The sequence below is a fragment of the Bemisia tabaci genome, chromosome 1 (genome assembly GCF_918797505.1).
Source record: "Bemisia tabaci chromosome 1, PGI_BMITA_v3".
Lineage (NCBI taxonomy): Eukaryota > Metazoa > Arthropoda > Insecta > Hemiptera > Aleyrodidae > Bemisia > Bemisia tabaci.
Genome location: NC_092793.1, coordinates 31,446,386 through 31,459,702, shown reverse-complemented (window position 1 = coordinate 31,459,702; position 13,317 = coordinate 31,446,386). Strand labels below are relative to the sequence as shown.

Below are 13,317 nucleotides of genomic sequence, written 5' to 3'. Positions count from 1 at the left end.
ATAGTCTGGACTCTAGATCCAATTTGTTTTTTTTTTCCAGTGAAGATACTCACATTCTAGCACAAGTGCAACTATCCGTGCCTTCGAAATATTTTTGTAGTATAAACGAAGAATTGAAAGCGCTCTGTCATTTTCGATCCTCGAAGTAAACGCCGCGCCGTTGACGCCGCGGGCAACTGGTGAAGTGGAGGTTACCAGGACAGTCAAAACGCCTTCGCTTCCTGGCGTATGCAAAACGGGCATCCATGGAGCCCGAATAGTTGCATCCAGGAGTTCAATTGAAATTCGTACGGTGTTCGCCGCATTCCACACAAACTACGGAGGTTTTCTTGTTTCTCTTATAACGTAACTTTATTTCAGCGTTGCTCATCATGCCGATGAAGGAAACTATGACTGAATTCATCGCGACATTGCCAGTTTTCCGAATAATACTTTGATTGTTTACTGTTGTGAGTTCATAAGAAAAAGAGTCACTTATGAAACATTTAAAAGAAGTTGGCTAAAGTTCTTGTAGAAAATCCGATGTAAGGCGTTGACAAAAATCGAGTTAATATTTCTTCTCAAATTTTTCTTTATTTAGATATTAGTATTTTCAAACAATCCTCACGAACATATTGACTAAAATTCTTATAGCTAAGCCTGAAGAATCCTTCCCTAGAAAATTGGATCGGACGAAAAGTTGAACCATTTATTGAGCCGCGAATGGATTTTGTGAGGCCTCAAAAATATAGGGAGGCGACCTGAGAAATTTTTAGAACTTCGACAGGAACGGAGGTGGGAGCTGGGGCGAATAACCGCGCAAAGCAACAAAGAGGAAATTGCACTGAATGTAAAAGAAACCTTTCTTGTTCTTCTTATTTTAAAAAAAGAGAATAGTAAAGGCTTAAATCTGATCCAATTTGGCAAATTGCAAACGCATCGCTATGCTTTTAAATTACTTAAAAAAAAAAAAAAAAAAAAAAAAAAAAAAAAAAAAATCGTGAGAATTGGCCTAAAGTATATCTAGATCCCAATGGTGCAAGAAATATTTTCTTCTATCAAATAAATGGATAGTTCCATTCGGATCATTATTTAAGAAATAAAGCTTCGAAATAGTGCGGGATAAGATAAGTGGAGGGTAAAAATGAGAACAACTCCAAAAATATGAAAGTGAATGAATCATTTCTTACGATCGACTAATGGAACAGAAATATACAAGAAGTAAAAAAGTAGAAAAATAATAATACAAAACTTAACATTATTTGATCACTGTTTTGATGACAGCTCATGGTACATTTGAAGTTACGGTCAAAAAAAATAATAGAAAAGTTGAGCATTTTAAATACTACTAACTTAAAAATAGTAAGGTATGTACAACCATTATCAAGGATAGCATGTTTTTCTTCACTCTGAGTATAGTCCATAAGAACATGCTTCGCAGCATTGCATTTAGGTTGCAATGGATTACTCGATACGGTAAAAAATCAAGTACAACAGCATGTCTTCTCATCAAAATCTTACGTACAAAAATACAGAAAGTTTGATTGCGTCCATCGCATTCTACGTAAAATTTTGATAAGCAAATAAATTTTGCGGTGCGTAATTTTATACCCAGTATTGTGACCTATTCTGCATATCAACCTGATAAGCAGATTAAGTAACAGGGGATTTTGAATTTGCTAGTAATTTACTCAACTTTTTTTCTTCCAAACGGAATTCAGTAAGAAATTTTCGCATGTTCCACGACATGAGTTGAGAGTTAATTTTAAAAAAAAGCGAGAAACCTTCACAAAATTTATACGATTTTCAATAAATTAAATGACTATTGCACACTTAAAATCGGAGTACATGAGAATTTGGAAAAAATTCTGAGATTACCTTGAGCAATAAAGACAAAAACTGACATTATTTCAAGAAAGAAACAAAAATACAAAACACAATTCAATAAACAACTGAGCATATTAAAAGAGTTTATGGCTCAAATTAGGTAATTGTCATGGTACAGAAGGTAATAAAATTGAGCATTACGATAATATACTAAGAAAAGAAAATATAAGGATCATCCACGATAATCGCATCTAATTAAAAATGGAAGAACTTATCCTGTCTTAATCTGTATTTCCTTCTCTTCTTACAATAAAAAGGAAAAAAGAATAAAAAGAAACAATTTCATGTTTTATGTATGTACATCTACATATAAATATGCATGAATAAAATAACGGGTTTTTTTCTTTTTTTTTTAAAACAAAAGGTGCAAAAATCGAGAACTTGAAAGCTCTGAACGTCATGGTATAAAAATAGATGCGAAGATGACCGGTCAAAATTTTTGATAGCTTGAGCGCTTTTAGAAATAAAACTTTTAAATATTTTTGGGGCGTATGTGAAATTACAATGCACCTCTGATATCATACCTGGAAAAATATCACAGTCTATTCAACTCAGGATGCGGAGGTTTAAGTGTATAGAGGTTCAAAAAGTATTAAGTACGGCGTAGCGAAAAGCTATAAGTGAGGAATAGAATCAACCATCAGAATTGCAGGTAAATGATACAGGTAAAAGTGGAATCAAACTTACTCATTATTTTAAAGCTACTTTTATGTACAAAAAGAAAAACACGACACAAACTGAATTGGAGCCTTGCTTCAAACAAACGAGGACACAAAGTCTATAATGGTCATTTTGATAATCCTCTGCTTGGTTGGAAACAAGATAGCAAAACTTCACGTACTTGATAGTCAATTGAAAGTATAGAGAGAAATTGTAAAATTACAGAGCGCGTGTGCTTTTCTTCTCTTATTTTTTAATTGGACTCATCACAATACAAGAAAATCCTGTACGTTGAGATCTTGGATTACATTCTTAAAGTAAATGATAAGTAAAGTACACTTATTCCAAGGATAACTATAAAAGAGTAACATTTGAAAATCTAATCAACAACCAAGCGGTAAAAAGCATTTTGAGAATATCACTGGAAAATTAGGGTCTAGATTTAAAATCTGCAAAAAGCTAACAATTGGAATGTACTCTTAGGGCAGGGTAGGGTGGGGTATCAAAAAAGACACAGGCTTGTTTCATAATGCATTAAAGGAGAAATGTTGGGAAATACAAGACTTAAAGACCTTGAAGCGCGAAAAATAAATTTTGTTTCTATTGCCAATGCGTTCAGCGCTCGTGTTGTATAGAATCAAGTTTTGAAATATGCGAATGTTACAGAGTGTCTATTTTTTTTTCATTTTAGGAAATCCTGATTTTTGACTGCTAAATCCTGATTTCATAATTTTTCCAAATCCTGATATTTTGCGGAGAAAAATTAAAATTTCTGCATAAGCGTATGCGAAAGCGCAAAAAAATCCAATCGTACGGCCGAATTTTCCCAGATCCTGATTTTACGACAGATTTTTCCTCAAACCCTGAAAGAATCGGGAAAATAGGGAAGATCCTAAAGCTAGACACCATGTGTTAGAGCAAAGTTGGAGGAAGGAAATCGCATGTGCAGCAGGTTGGCTTTTAACTTTAGCGAGCTTACGCGAGAACACTCAGGATACAACGGAAGAGAAGAGCAGTTGGGTGCGTGGAAAGGATCGGCTAAAAGTAGGATAGAAAACAAGGTAAAGGATCAGCTAAAAGTGGTATAGACAACAAGGTAAGGATAGTAATAGGAAAAATTATTCACGGATACTTAAGGTTAAAAATGGTACATATTGAAAAAAGTAAGAAAATAAATGTACAAAGTAAAATAATCAACTTATGACACTTCATAATAAGAGCGTCATGACACGTATTCAAACTTTTGATTATAAGTCTCACAGAAAATACAAAAATAGAGTTGGTATCTGAAAATAAACCACTGTTTGTTTGATGAAGGTACCGTTTAAAATGGGAAGTGTGCGAGGCAGCACGGAAAAATATATGTAACTTCAAATTAAATGGTGGTAATTAACTATTGTGGTGGAGATTGGTTGTGGTAACATTGATAGAAGTCTGGTGAATGTAAATATTAGAGGTTGAGGGATTCCACGGACAGTTCTGACTTGAAAATTGCGATGTGGTTACACTAGAAACCACTAAAATACGATACTCTCAGTAGTATGGGCTGTTATTGAACGATCAGAAACTTTCCTGAAATGGCTATTTATTCATACTTTTTGTTTCTTGTTACAGTATTTTTCTCGAAGGAAAGAAGGAAGGCATGTATGATATCAAATTCTTTGAATTGAGTGAATCCCCCTAAAATATTTATGCTCTACTCATGACTTTGCACAAAAGAAAAATAACGACAGTTTGCATTCACTTTGGATAGCAATAATTTTTCAGTGAAAATATGCAAGAGAAAAATGAATAGTGGTTAATAATAGAATTTTTTTCTGGCGCAGACAAACAAGTAGATACGCGGAAACTAAATGGGCTTGTTTCGATTTGTGACGAATGCATATTTGCGAAGTGGGCAGTTGACAGGAAAGTAGTTCAAATGAATTTTTCGGAGTAATTTGAACGATATCAACCCATGAAAAGCGGGTAAGCTCATGAATTAAGTCCACTGTGCACCTTTCAAATACGCACAAGTTACAAATTCTTAAACGACGTTTCATCGTTAAGAATAAGATACCGAACTCCTTGAGCATCAAAACCTTATACGTACAATTTAAATACAATGATAAATCTATCACAATGGCACATCTTAAGGTAAACGTAATCTAGGGGTTCCTGAATTATAAGTTATCTGTACAAGTAGTCGAAAAAATATTTTTTTTTCAACACTGAAACTTTTAAAATTACATTAGTAAAAATATTGCTTCCAGGAGCTTGAGATTTCAAAAGGTAGGTACGCTGAAGACTCAAGAGTGTACCTAACAGGAGGGAAAAGTGGCAAAACGCCTATCACAAAAGCCCACGAGTAAACTATCGAGAAATTTAATTTTGTATCGACAACCCCGTCATGGAAGAGGAAAACAACAGTGCACGTGAAAACGGACAGGAAGGTCAGTTTGTAACGTTACCCGTTTTGAATTTAGGTTCACATTTACCTTATTAAAGTAAATCTAGCAAAAAAAAATTGATAAATAAAAAATCTTCACTTTTTCACAATTTCCTGTAATAGTGTTGGCTGAAAAATGAATAGGAAGTTGAGCGAGATTGTACTTATAATATTTTTGGGAGGAAATGCCAAGTAAAATCGACGAGAGTGTTGTGACGTAACCGAGCACTAAATAAAGAAACACAGCCTTTAGGAATTTGTCAGTGGCGGAGCGTGAATGATCGATTATCAATAATTCCCCATTTGAAGCTACGGTAAAGAATCGATTATGAAGGTGTTCGTTGCGAACAATCTGTTTATCGATCCTCTTCCATAGGTTTAAATGGCAGATCAATCGATTTATCGCAAAACACGCCACGCCACTGGAATTTGTGCGTTTACATATTCGATTTGCAGTGGAGGTCACGGTTCATAATTTAATTTCACGAAGATGCAGTGGTGCAGTCATGTAATCATTGCATAATTTAGTTAATTATAAATGAAGGAAAATAGATCTATGTAGGTCAAAACAAAAATAATAGAAAAAATCCGTAAAAAATTGAAAGGAATGTTTTTGCTTTGAAGCAACTCTTCACAAGTTTTGATTAGCATTCCAGATAATAGAACAAACAAAGAGAAAAAAAATTGATTATATATATGACACCCGACTCCGAGTATATGAGATTATCGCGATATTATCGATGGATTTTTTTTTGCATCATGGATTTTCTCGCTAAAAATATAAAAAAGAAAAAGGACGAAAAGAAAATCCATTAGTAGGTGGACATTGGACAATTTTAGGAGGAGTCTTAGAATTGTGATATTTCTTGGCGGGTTACATCTACTCTTAAAAAAGGTCGGGAAATAATCCTCCGTCTAACGTAAAAATTCAGCTCGCATCGTATTCCAAAGAAACCAAAAACGGTCCCGGGATAAATCGAGGTATCCTTTATTTTTTGTGTATCGCCAAAATCGCGACTTTAATTTCGCTTGGGTCCTAAAAGTTTGCAAGAAATTAAATAGATCCGTTTAAACGCCAAGCTCCTAGGTTCAAGGTGGCGATATTCCCTTCCGAAATACACGGCGTGTGACATGATCTACCGAGACGGCGGACACCATACTTCCTTCCATCTTGGTTTCAACGATCAGTGGAATACATATCCGGTCTAAATTTTGCAATAAAGAACTACTATTTCCAGCTCATTTACAAAAGCACTCATCTGCATAAAGAGGCTAATGAAGCATATGTAGTTTTTAAGGTGAGCTAGAAAGAGTAGATCCTTATTGCAAAGTGCGATTCATTCATACTTGAGCCCCACGTGTGTCATCGAGATAATAACATGATGGCATGGGTGGAATGGCGATTCTGCAAGTTGGTAACACTGTTTTTCTTCAATTCAAATCCATTGAAAATATTGATTTTAGTTGAGAAAAGCTTTACCAAGAATCGATTGTTTTTTATATTAAATGGACATTTAAATGGAGGAAAAACAGAGTTGCCAACTTTCAAAAATTGTCACTGAGCCATAGCCCCGGTGGATGAAGTCAAGCACTTTATTTGAAGGGAAGTAGGTACTTTTCCGTTAGTGTCGGATGTAGAACCTTGGAGTTTGGACGGAACGGGCACGGAAAAAAAGATTACGGGCTATACCGACATACCGTCTGTTCCGGTCTCGCAGAGGCTGGAAGTTCCGGGTGCTAGATCCGTAGGTTAGATTGCTCCGGATGCTACGCCCGAAGCGCGGACGGTATGTCTATACAGCCCGTAAGTGCGGGTTCTACGGCCGGAGTTTTACGTCAGTGTGGCAAATTTGGGATGGGGGTTTGGACGGAACGTGGAAAATCTGAGATATATAATGATCGAAACACAATTTCGTGTCCACACTGGAAAAAAAAAAACACATTGTATCTAGAGTCCAGACTCTTGAAAACATTGACAAGAAAAAAGGACTCTTGATTCAAGCAGATCTAAGCTAAATCAAAAGGGAATCCGCTCAAATTAAGAGGCTTGGTTCTTGATTTAAGCTTAAATCTGATTGAATCAAGAGTATTTTTTCTTGTCGATGTTTTTAAGAGTCTGGACTCTAGATCCAATGCGTTTTTTTTTCCCAGTGTATGTCGTTCTAAGAACATTCAAGAAAATTCAAAAGGTGAGGAAAGACAGAGTTTTAGAAGAAAAAATTGTGTTTCCGGAGAATTTCCTGAAACTTCCTTCAGTCCCGAAGCATTTTAGAATTGAAGACGATCCAATTGAATTTGTTTTTTTTTTTTTTTTTTTTTTTTTTGAGCCAGAAGTGAACATTTCAAGGCTCAATAGCAAGGCGCGCAATGCTCAAATTGCCGACGGCTAGACTGGGGTCCGTGTGATAGATGGAGAAGCAGGCGGGAGGGTGGAGCGCAACCCCACAAGCGAGACACTTCCACTTGGTTTCGCTTCTGCGACCCAGCTTGAAGCACACCAAACACCTCCTGTACGGCTGCTTTTTCTTCCCGGTCGATTCTAATAGCACTGGTCGATGTGTGTGGTTATTCAGAGTGTTCTCCTTGTCTACACTTAAGTGGTTCATCTTCAGATCCTTTATCATCCTCCGGAGCAGAGCGGATGCTGAAAGGAGAAAAAAAGGTTCGTGTCAGTGAAAAAATAGTGCGTATGATTTGCTTCCTCCATCGCGAACTGAAGCGGGAATAAAAGATTCTCGGTCTCGCAATCATAGCGATCGACAACTCGATTGGAAATAAGTTGGCGAATATACAGGGTGTTCCAAAAGTCCCACTCCTCCCCCTCTCATGTTTGAACCGTTCGAGATAAGAAAACGAAAATTTGGGACGGTTCCCACCTCATAGGTGAACTCCTTCTATTACATGGGTTCTCTGGGGAGGGGATGGCAACGCCCCCAAAGTTTCGGTTTTTTGTCTTGAAAGATTCAAATGTTAGAGGGGAGAGCGGGACTTTCGGAACACCCTATATATATATTTTTTTTGTGGCAGTCCCAGCAACGATTATTCTACAGACCCTTCTGGTCACCGGCTATTCTTCATTTTTAACTATCTATAGTAATATCATTCTTACCCTCAAGTTAGTTCAATGAGGCTTAATTCTTCGAGAGGTCACCTTCAATTAATAAAAATTTAAAAAAATAATTTTTTGGATTTGATCTTTTATACCTTGCAGCGGCCTTTCCCCGCTGTAAGCTGTTATTTTAATGTGTTTTTGGCTGATTAAGTTAAGTTGACCTGATCAAGCTAATATTAAAACAAAAATACCTTCTGCTAAAATCTTAGCGTGAAGTCCAGAGTGAAATTCACGCTGAAAACCTCGCATGTATCTGCATGCGACAAAAGCCGAGTGGTATCAGCTAAAGTGGTTCTGCATGATAATTACTGCATTAATAAAAACCTAGGAGTGAAATGCAGAGTAGGAGTGTATGTAATCATGAAGGGGTGTACATATCGAGTAAATTTCGCTTCAAGTCATAGTAGATAATACCCTGAGCTGATTTCACCAGTTCATGACTGCGATCATTAAATTACGCTTCACGTTCAATGAAAGCCACCAGTATTCAGTATACTCAATTTGCAAATGGGAGATTTACAAAAATTTTGCTTTGATAGGAACAAAACTTCTCTACGTGAAAGTTACTGCTTTTGAAGTGGACATCTTCAAAATTTCGCGCTTGAGGTTGCTGTACTAAGGAAAATGAATTAAATACACGTTCGCAATCTTGTAAGTATATTTCATTATTTTATTTTTCAGTAAAGATTATTTGCCACTTTTGTTTCATGCTGCCATTTTCTAAAGATACTCTTTTTTTTTCTTTAAACATTTTTTTAAAAAAACTGATGAGAAGACAAATGGATGAATAATTTAAAAAACAAACAAATAGGAAAATTTTGAGATTAAATTTTAATATACAGGATACAAAAAACAGGCATAAAAATATTACAAAGTAATTATAAGCTATTGATCCATCGTTTTCAAATAGGACTAGGATTTTGACACAAACAGAACCTGACTACTTTCATGAGTGAAGCCATGTCTTTTTAAATTTTAAGATCTTGAATAGTTCTTAAAGGGTTTTTGGAGAGAGAAAACAGTCTCCTGTACACATGAATAAGCACACAAAAATAATTGGTACATGCTGATGACAAAACACATTATCTTCAGGGCTATCGAGCTTACTTTTTCATGGTTACAGAATGTTTCAGTTGTAAGTAGAGTCTCATGTTCTGTTCTCACGAAAGAAAAGTTCAGTAACTGTAACATAAAGGGCGCAGTAGCCGTGTAGACGAAGCGTTCTGTTATCAGCACTTATTAATTATTTTCTGTGTGTAATGATCATCATTTAAACAAATAAAATAGATAAATTAATAATTTGAGAATACTGTAAACAAAGGCCCCGGTAAAGTGCACAATGTACACGCCAAAAAAGCTTCCCCTTTCTTAACCTGCGCTCGTGAGGCATTTTCATTGCTGCTGGTCCGCCCAAATCTTCTTGCGTTTCCTCTCGATCTCGACTTTATGGATCAGGCGAATATGTTTGAGTAAGTTGGATCTTTGCTTGGTAATATAATCACAGAACATGCACTTTTCTTTGGGCGCGACGCCACACTCGTGGAGGAAATGGAACTTCATACTTCCGCGCCGTTTGTAACCGCGGTCGCACCTCGGGCATCGGTACATCTTGTTAGGATGGACGGACGTCAACATGAGAACTGCAACAGGGACAAAAATAAAGAGAGGCATTAAGATAACATTCTCTAGTAATAATAGAATTCGGATACCGGCTCACAGCTGTCGTGCTAAGTCATAGAACAGTAAATCCATATTTTACCATCAGTCCATTTTCAAAGTGTGATTCTGCTTGTACATTGGCGGATCCAGCAAAGTGGCAACATTGTTTTTCTCCATTTAAACCTATGGAAATAAATCGATTCTTGGAGGGGCCAGGTGTTCCGACAAGAATCGATTAATTAACATAGGTTGAAATGGAGGGAGTCCAGTGTTGCAAAATTGCTGGATCCACCTCTGTGATTGTTTCAAAGAACAAGATACGGTTTACATGACAGTCAAAATTGAAACATTCACGCAAATGATTTCGGGTAAGGTTGCACCCTCCCCATAAGTCTCCGCGTATTAAACATACTACATTTACGTTATACGGCAAGTTGAAAATCCATCTCTTACTGCTGACTGACTCAGCACGACAGCTGGAGGAAGGTTTGTTTTCAGGTATGTGAGAATCAGATGATTGCCTTGTCACGGAAAAGTGCAATCAGTGAAGAATAACATGAGTAAAAAAAAATAAAATAAAATTGAATGAGGAATAGGTCTCAGATGGTGACCCTCCTTGATTTTCCCTTCTCCAGAAAATCTCATCACCAAAATCGAAAAAGATGTATCAGCTCGTCACTCCTCTGACTTAAGGGTGGCTATCCAAATCCTCATGAGCCTCAGAGAGCAAGGAGGTATAAGGACAACAGGGCTCACGTGAAAATAGAAATACACCCTTACACTGGAAAAAAAAACACATTGGATCTAGAGTCCAGACTCTTAAAAACATCGACAAGAAAAAATACTCTTGATTCAATCAGATTTCAGCTTAAATCAAGAACCAAGCCTCTTAATTTGAGCGGATTTCCTTTTGATTTAAGCTTAAATTTGCTTGAATCAAGAGTCCTTTTTCTTGTCAATGTTTTCAAGAGTCTGGACTCTAGATACAATGTGTTTTTTTTCCAGTGTCATTTGCAGCCTCATTTTGCCTGTAAAGCTGCGTAATCATACGGGCCAAAATTGTAAATTATCATTTGCACATTTTCGAAAAACATGGGTTCTGATTAAAAAAAGCTGAAGTTTGAAACTTTAAGTTGATGAAAGTGGATTAAGTTGCAATATGCTCTTTAAAAGCCATGCAATACACAAATGAATTTTTCGTTCATCTTGAAAAGTTGAAAAGTCCAAGTTTGACATTTACCGATTTTTTCCCGTGACAAGGCATTTAAGAGTGTATGGAATGTAGTTTTTGCACAGGAGAAGTAAAAATAGGAAGTACAAGAAAATAAACCGAAGTTGAGCGAGGGCATGAGTGAAATCAGTCAAGTTATACTGTTAGAATGCATTGTTACGTTCTTAATTGGTGATCAGGATAGGAGGAGTGCGGTGATGTGTTCCAATTTCTGTTTTAATTCTATGAATTACCTAACTTTACGGTCGCTTTCGGAAATTCGATTATTGATTACTCCGTAATATTTAAGAAATGAATTGGAGAGAGGAAACATGAATTCTGATGTTTAATTTTGTATACCCTGTCCGTTTTGGTAAAATCCGTCCGGTTAGTCATTCGGTTGAAAAACAGTGTCGTGGCGTGCATTGGGACAAATCGACGAATCTGCAATTGGGACCTATGGAAAAGGATCGATAAATAGAATGTTCGCGCGACGAACAACTTAATAATCGATTATTTACTACAGCTTTAAATGGGGAAACATCGACAATCGATCATTTACGCTGCGCCACTGTTGAAAAAGTTTCGGTTTAACGATGTATGGTCGTGTCGGTTACAAGAACAAAAATGAAATTATTTCATGGAGTAAAATAATTGGTTCTTGACCTAATTAAAGAATTTCGGGAAGAGGCATTACCGCAAGAAGAATAATACGAGTTATTGACAGAGATTCAGAAGAAACCGAGGTGTACCCATGGATAAGAAAATAACTCCGAGAATGATAGATAGTAATTTAAAATAACCAGGACTAAAATGACATAATGAATTCTGAGGCTCACTGGACGCAGAGGCATACCATGAAAAACTGCCTGAATAAAAGAGAAGGGATAGTTGAGAAGAAAGAATACAAACTGACTTAAAGATTGATCATCCAATCATAACTCCATGCACTAATTTAATGTGTTTCGATAGGTTGGATTTTTGTTTAGTTTTGTAGGCGCAGATGGGACATTTTTGCTGTGGCTCTTTCCCACACTCGTTGACGAGGTGGAATCTCAGGCTGCTGGGCCACTTGTAGTTGCGGCCACATTTTGGGCAGTTGTGTTTCATTTGACTGTGAGAAGAGTCCACCATGCCAGGATGCATCGATGAACCTGAAATAAACAGTGAACGAAACTTCAGACGATCAGTCGATTTGCCGAATCAAGAGGATTTTTGTCTTAGGAAAATTGTAACATTTCTGATTCGGTTTGTTGCAAACTTCAGCAGGAGGGAGGAAAAGAGTTGCTTTTCATGAAAATTGATGCAAAAATAAATATTAGTGCTGTGACAAAGTCTAAGGTAAACCCTTAACTTCCAAATCTGCTTTAAAAACTTGCGCATGAATTTGATTTTTGTTTCATTTGCGCAGAATTTTCAAGAATTTGAGCTTTCCGCTACTGCAACAAATACTTAGTTCGATACAGATGCATTGAGAAAAATTTTGTGTTGGATCAATAAAAATTCCGATTAATAATTCCCGGATAAGAATTTTCGTCGAGTTAACAGGCAATCTCTTTGTTTCAAACGTTATTTCTGTTATTTCACAGAGCGTCTAAGTAACTTTGAAGAGATTTCCGGTTGACTTAACGAGAATTCTCGTCCGGTGTAATGTAAGAACTGAAATTTCAGATGTGTGATCCGAACCTCGACAGCTAGACTTAAAGTGTTCAGATGCTCAATCCGAAAACTTCAGAGATCCATATGACCTAAACTTCGGGTCCCACGCACGAGTTTTTTTTCTCAGTGCAAAACAATTTAAAGAAGTCGAGGGAAGCTACTTCATCTATAATTTATCATCCATATTGGATTTAAATGGAGGAAAAATAGTGCTACTGACATCGAAGAATTAAAATTGCTGTTACTTACCTCCTTCATTCACAGGAGGCTCAATTGGACGTATTTTCATCAAAATAACTAAATTCATTCTGACATAAGCCCTGAGATCCATAATAATACATGCATGACAGGCTACATGTCACAGTGGAGGTCTTTTGGATTTAAATGCGCCTATTTTATTCTCATGCAAAACTACGAGATGAGCTGTACCTCGATCTCTAGACTTGTAAAGCAGGGGTTCACTTTTTTCCTCTGGCTCACTTCCTCGAATATGTACCATGGAATTTCTAAAAAGGAAGAAAGTAGAAGAGGGAAAAACTAACAATAAGCTAGCATTATACGAGATGTCTTTGAGTACAATATGCTACAAAAGTATTTAGAAGAAGAAAAAAAAGAAAATACAGAAAAAAACATGCAAGTACTAAAGTAATAAAATATATGATACACTGTTCTACCAAAACAGGTAGAGATAATTAAATGATATTTTTTTTAGGTATTTTTATA

The 13,317-nt window shown here is 36.4% G+C and overlaps 2 protein-coding genes across 3 annotated transcripts in view; both read right to left on the bottom strand.

Moving 5' to 3' along the window:
* Positions 1–13,317, bottom strand: part of LOC109041050 (uncharacterized) — a 146,427-nt gene that overhangs the window by 42,834 nt on the left and 90,276 nt on the right. The gene's annotated exons all lie outside the window — the stretch shown is intronic.
* LOC109041076 (longitudinals lacking protein, isoforms A/B/D/L-like) lies at positions 1,143–13,236 on the bottom strand. Of its 2 annotated transcripts, none has more exons than XM_072299720.1 (3): positions 12,844–13,236; positions 11,848–12,089; positions 1,143–9,706 (listed from the first exon to the last, which is right to left on the bottom strand). In XM_072299720.1, the coding sequence occupies exons 1-2, from the start codon at positions 12,923–12,925 to the stop codon at positions 11,863–11,865; spliced, it is 309 nt and encodes a 102-aa protein (XP_072155821.1). In that variant the 5' UTR covers positions 12,926–13,236; the 3' UTR covers positions 1,143–9,706; positions 11,848–11,862. The 2 variants fall into 2 exon arrangements, with proteins under 2 accessions (XP_072155821.1, XP_072155818.1); XM_072299717.1 differs by having other exon boundaries at positions 11,852–12,089.